The sequence below is a fragment of the Salmo salar genome, chromosome 19, assembly GCF_965601325.2.
Source record: "Salmo salar chromosome 19, fSalSal1, whole genome shotgun sequence".
Lineage (NCBI taxonomy): Eukaryota > Metazoa > Chordata > Actinopteri > Salmoniformes > Salmonidae > Salmo > Salmo salar.
The window spans coordinates 25,540,001-25,546,464 of NC_138309.1; the positions used below are offsets into that span (position 1 = coordinate 25,540,001).

Sequence of the window (6,464 nt, forward strand, 5' to 3'; positions counted from 1 at the left end):
GGTCCCATGGTGTTTATACTTGCGTACTATTGTTTGTACAGATGAACGTGGTACCTTCAGGCATTTGGAAATTGCTCCCAAAAATGAATCAGACTTGTGGAGGTCTACAATCTTTTTCTGAGGTCTTGGCTGATTTCTTTTGATTTGACCATTTCAAGCAAAGAGGCACTGAGTTTGAAGGTAGGCATTGAAATACATCCACAGGTACACCTCCAATTGACTCAAATTATTTCAATTAGCCTATCAGAAGCTTCTAAAGCCATTACATCTTCTGTAATTTTCCAAGCTGTTTAAATACACAGTCAACTTAGTGTATGTAAACTTCTGACCACTGGAATTGTTATACAGTGAATTATAAGTGAAATAATCTGTCTATAAACAATTGTTAGAAAAATTACTTGTGTCATGCACAAAGTAGACGTCCTAACCGATTTGCCAATTCTAAGCAAATGTTGTCTGCTAAATGAACTAGTGTAGCCCACAGCCATATGGCATAGCCAGATCAGGACCAAACATAAGGACAACGCAGAATATGCTATTCTGTTCTTCTGAAAGAGACCACATTTTCTTCATATCCTGTTTATTTAGATCTGTTTAAAATAAATAATGGATTTATTTTGATTTAGGCTACATTACATGGATTTGTACTTTTTTTAAATTGTGGATGTTACAAAGGTCTGAGTCAGCGGCCAGGAGATGCTAAATGTGTTTGTTAATTAACGATCAATTACCGTGTGACTGGCAGTTATTTGCTTGACAATCACCAGTTGACAAAATTTCATGACCACCACAGCCCTAGCGGACACCTGCTCGTCGAACATCTCATTCCAAAATCATGTGCATTAATATGGAGTTGGTCCCACCTTTTCTGCTATGACAGCCTTCACTCTTCTGGGAAGGCTTTCCACTAGATGTTGGAAAGTTGCTGCAGGGACATGCTTCCATTCGGCCACAAGAGCATTAGTGAGGTCGGGCACTGATGTTGAGCGATTAGGCCTGGCTCGCAGTCTGCATTCCAACTCATCCCAAAAGGTGTTCGATAGGGTTGAGGTCAGGGATCTGTGCAGGCCAGTCAAGTTCTTCCACACTGATCTCAACAAACCATTTCTGTATGGACCTTGCATGCTGAAACAGGAACTGGCCTTTCCCAAACTCTTGCCACAAAGTCGGAAGCACAGAATCGTCTAGAATGTCATTCTATGCTGTAGAGCGAAGATTTCCCTTCACAGGAAGTAAGGGGCCTTGCCGAACCATGGAAAACAGACGCAGAACATTATTCCTCCAACAAACTTTACAGTTGGCACTATGCATTCGGGCAGGTAGCATTCTCCTGGCATCTGCCAAACCCAGATTTGTCAGTCGGACTGCCAGATGGTGAAGTGTGATTTTTCACTCCAGAGAATGTGTTTCCACTGCTCCAGAGTCCAGTGAGCTTTACACCACTCCAAATGACACTTGCCATTGCGCGTGGTGATCTTAGGCTTGTGTACGGCTGCTCGACCATGGAAATCCATTTTATGAAGTTCCTCATGAACAGTTGTTGTGCTGACGTTGCTTCCAGAGGCAGTTTGGAACTCATAGTGAGTTTTGCAACCAAGGACAGGCAATTTAATTAAAAAAAATTATGCGCTTCAGCATTTAGAGGTCCCGTTCTGTGAGCTTGTGTGGCCTAACACTATGCAGCTGTACCGTTGTTGCTCCTAGACGTTTCCACTTCACAATAATAGCGCTTACAGTTGACCAGGGCAGCTCTACTCTAGCTGGGCAGAAATATGCCGAACTGAAAGGTGGCATCCCATGACGGTACTACGTTGAAAGTCACTGACCACTTCAGTATGGCCATTCTACTGCTAATGTTTGTCTATGGATATTGCATGGCTGTGTGCTTGATTTTATACACCTGTCAGCAACAGGTATGGCTGAAATAGCTGAATCCACTAATTTGAAGGGGTATCCACATTTTGTACATAGAGCATAGAATGCCAGTTTCAGTGAGAAGCATAGCAACATCAAGGCAACTAACCCTAACCTAACTAACCCTAACCCAGCCCATTAGCCACTGAGTCTACCTTTTAAGATGTCAAAATAGAATGGTTTCAGTAATAGGTTTCAGTTTCCTAATGTTTTTGTTTTTCTGATTGAATGCATGCACTGAAAAAACAAGCTTTGGACGAAGGACTTCCACCGCTCCAAAGTTCACTCAAAGTCAACAGTTCTGATCTGGGTTTGATTTTGTTTTTGTTGTTTTAATTATTTCAATTTTGTTCATTCTCTTTTAATCTTCAATTGGTTGAAATCTATTGTTCAGTCATCACTTGGCTCATGTAAATGTTGTAGTTGCCCCAATAAACATCCTAAGGTCAAATTCCCCATAAGTGTTCATATTTCAAATGTAAATGTTGTAGCGACATAAAAATATTAAATAAACAATTTATTTGGGAAACATTCAGTCTTCGCTGTTTTCTTCATTAGCATGCTGATGACTTCAAGTTGTATTGGATTTATTTGTATCTGTTAAGACATTGAATACATGTTTAGTATGTTTAGTTCTCACTGGGAAGCAAGTTCACTTAAAGTTATGTGTAACCAAAAACCTAATTTGCATACACAATGAGTTATTAGCAAACAGATTGTTTGCCACAAGCTTCACAAAATGATTTGCCAGAAGTTCAAAAGTCGCCGCTAGATGTTTGCCAGAAGCCTGTTTTTTTTCAAGTAAGGGTGATGTTGGGAGGAGGGAATAGACAATGACACTAATGCCTAATAACTTAAATGATGTACCTCCACAGTGATGGCGTTCTTCTTCTGTGGCCTATTGAACCGGATTGTGGTGATGTTGTCCTCTGTGGAGACCAGCAGCGTGTCAAAGGTGGCAGCGCTCCCAGTGGGCTGTGCGGCTACCACAGGTCCCTCAGCAGCCAGGAGAGAGTCAATCAAGTCCACATACTGCTGTCTGGCATCTTCCTGAGATGGAGGAATAGAGAGTTATACAATGTATCAATGTATGCCTGTCAATGTCATTGTGTGAAGAAAATGGCACTTTACCAGACTGAGGACATTGGGAGTTTGTTTTTTATGGGCACTGAAAATTGTGACATTCAATAATAATGGATGCTTCTAATTTGTTTTTAATTTTATGAACTACAATCATTTTCAGCTGTGTTTGACCTTTCTCACAAGTCTGTTGTTTTTAACCAACTTGGGAGGAATAGCCTTGATAGACAAATGGGTATATTGCTCCCGAGCTTTTGTATAATTTCAGCTAGTAGTTTTGAAAGTAGTGCTCACGAGCCAAAACAGGTTCCGAAAATTGTAAAGTTGTGTACTACATCATCCATTTCATATATGTTACATCCTGCAAAAAAATAAAACCGTTTTGCAATCTGTATACAGTATGTTACAAATTCCAATTCGTACAATAAGTTATGAATTAAGTGCTTAAGATCCCAGACTGCATCTTCAATAAAATGTGTATGACAGTGCTGTTATGTATATGCAATAATGGACTGCAGATTACCTGAGATACAGAGCCCAGAGAGTTCCAGGCATCCCATTTGGCCTTGCCGACAAAGTCAAGCATCCCTGGCTTGGGGGTGTTACAGGGTCCCTGAGTAGCCTAATAAGACAATGAAGAGAAGATATTAAATGAGAGGATCGGTGTCTCCAATAGACTTTAAGGGCTTACTTTCTTCATCCTGTCTCCTTCATGCACTCTGATAGGTTAACAATCTGGGTCATTGTCATTATGTCTCAAATGGAAGAAAACAGACAAACAGGGAGGGACTACTTTAACTTGTCTAATAAGAAACTGCCCTGGATAGATGTACAACTGTTACAACAGATGTTATTCCTCTACTGTACAATAGAAACTTGTATTTTTGCTGACATAGCATCCATCGTGCAAACACCCGACCACATACATACACACGACAGCCTAATGGCAGAACTACATCTAGCTAGCACATAGATGTAAATGTAAATGATAGGGGGCGATGAAACAACGGAGCCCCATTCATTTTCAATGAAGGGAACCTAAGTGGGCAGGGGGACAGGTGGGCGACGTGAGCATGGGCGATGGAGCGTGAACAGGGCAGGACCAAAGTTGGGGAAAGCTGAAATGTTGTCACATACTCCGCGACATTGCGTTGCTATTGACCAATCAAAGCTTACTATAGTTTCCAGCCCCTACTGGATTGGCTGTTGATACCTAGCACTAGCTAGCCTCCGACATGAGGGCGAAGTTAGCATGGCTATCCCTATAGTGTGAATCACTGAGGTAAGATCCACACAGGGTCAGTTGATGTAAGTTGAGTCAGCCGAGTTGATGCCAGCAACCCTCAAGATTTTTCCTGTCAGCCCTGGGATTCAGAATGGTCAACCGTTCAGATACTGGCCCGCTCCTATAACCCCAAAGCTTCCTGCCATCCACCCAATACAACTGGTGACAGCAAGATGCTACTCAATACAACTGTGACACAGCAAAACTAAACAAGGAGCCCACCCCCTCTATCTCCCATGCTCTTGATGTTCGGAGACATGGCAGCCAAGTAGCTAAGAACAAAGACCTCTCACCTGTTTGAAGAGAGCATAGATTTTCAGCTTGGCCTCATTGCCAGGGTCTTTCTTCAGCGTGCCCATCTGACTCTTGGCACAGTTGAATTGCTCCACCGTCGCCCCCATCATAGAACCAGTTGCGTGCAGCTTCAGAGTGGGAATATGTTATACTTGGACAGCCCTGAAGAAATAATTTGAGGACAAATGAGTGACATTGCTAACTGGTACTGTATCCTAAACGGTGGTCCCGTGTGGCTCAGTTGGTAGTGCATGGTGTTTGCAACACCAGGGTTGTGGGTTCAATTCCCACGGGGGACCAGTACAGAGAAAAAAATGTATGAAATGTATGCATTCACTACTGTAAGTCGCTCTGGATAAGAGTGTCTGCTAAAATGAAAACAATTATGAACTGCACAAAGGCTAAATAAGCCTAAATGTTCCAATAAAATGCAAAATCACAAATTAACTTGGCTGAGGGCACTAAGATTGCTCCTAACACCTACAGTGGCCTTTTTTAAATTATTGCATTGGATATGGGGACAGGATGACACATTGTACTGTGAGAGTTGCAGTACTGTTTTTGATACAACCATGTTGTGACAGCATTCGATGGGCCATCAATAATTAGTTACTTGACCACTCCTCTGATTTTCATTCATTGGTAGTTAGACACACCCTCTCTGGTCTGATTTGACAAGGCTCATAAATCCGGATGTGGGGAAAAGGTCATTGTTATTGAAAATGTAGCTACTTTGGCTAGCAAGCTATAACCACAGAATATTTGCTTTAACTAGAAGTAGTAACTAGCTAGCAACCAAGCAGATCATCATGCAAGCTTTTGTGGTGGTAGCTGATACGTTGGAATGTAATGTCATTTATGTACGGTAGATCTCCTTCAGAACAACTCAGCGATTATTACCTAGCATGGTTGAGTAAACATCTTTTCAAGCAAGACAGACACCACCTACTCATGAGTCGTGCAGAAATTAACCAGTAACGTTATATGTGCAGAACATTACATCTTTGAGACAACCTTAACTAAATGCAGGCACCGATAGAGGCTCTCGTGCAAACCAGCTAAAACTACATGGTGAAAATAAAATGACCATTCGTTTCCATTAATAATTGAGTTATGCTAGACTAGCAAACTATTGCTCCCTTCATACGGAACAGCTAAACTCAAATCTACTCAGTTTGACCTCAGCTCCGTGCACCATGTCCACATCAAGTTAGCAGTAAATCTACCTTGCAAGTGAGTGTGGTGTTTTTAGCAAATTTTACCTGAAAAATCGCCACGGTGAAAATATGCGTAAAACTACAGACATGACAGTGGGGTAATTTCAGTCCAAAGTACAGTAGCAGACTTGGTTGTACAAGACAATTCGAATAAATTAATTCGCTGTTTACAATCCGGAACCCTCCCCCTCACCTTCGTTGCTTTCACCATTGGCTAATGCCCTGTTTACATCATGACGTATTCATTACGCCGTATGTCATCTTCATGCAATCTCGTACCTCTACTGGACGGAGACCATAAGGTCAATAATAGGGGTGCCTTCTCAATTGCGCCCTCCTCGTGTCATGTTACCTCTTTGCTCGTCTCCTTCTCACAACCCATTGGGGGAGAAGGTCAGAGGGGCGGGACCTCTGGCTTTCTCATCCAATGGGTTTTGACTGAGACGAGGAGAGAGGTTAGGAGGATACAAAAATGAGAAAAGGCCACAGTTTCACAACACAAGACAGGATGGAGGAGAGCATAGTTGCTTGTCAGATATCGCTTTTATTTTGGGAGATTGCAAAATATGACCTTTTTATTCAGAGGAGAGAAAAATATTGGGCGCATTTCAGCTGGTCACTTTTGTCAAGCGGTTGACCATCGTTGGTCACAGCCTTTCAAATTGTGATGCATT

At 42.0% G+C, this 6,464-nt stretch overlaps 1 protein-coding gene across 2 annotated transcripts in view; it reads right to left on the bottom strand.

Annotated features, from left to right (window-relative positions):
• Positions 1 to 6,094, bottom strand: part of eci2 (enoyl-CoA delta isomerase 2) — a 16,222-nt gene extending 10,128 nt beyond the window's left edge. The window contains exons 1-4 of one of the 2 annotated variants that reach the window (XM_014157567.3): positions 5,984 to 6,094; positions 4,573 to 4,735; positions 3,518 to 3,616; positions 2,782 to 2,964 (exon numbers count right to left, since the gene is read on the bottom strand). In XM_014157567.3, coding sequence (XP_014013042.1) covers positions 2,782 to 2,964; positions 3,518 to 3,616; positions 4,573 to 4,683 — 393 coding nt within the window. In that variant the 5' untranslated portion in view covers positions 4,684 to 4,735; positions 5,984 to 6,094. Of the gene's footprint in view, positions 1 to 2,781; positions 2,965 to 3,517; positions 3,617 to 4,572; positions 4,736 to 5,835; positions 5,907 to 5,983 lie in introns of those variants that run through there. The other variant, NM_001141743.2, reaches the window with a different exon arrangement.
• Between the last annotated feature and the right edge of the window lie 370 nt (positions 6,095 to 6,464).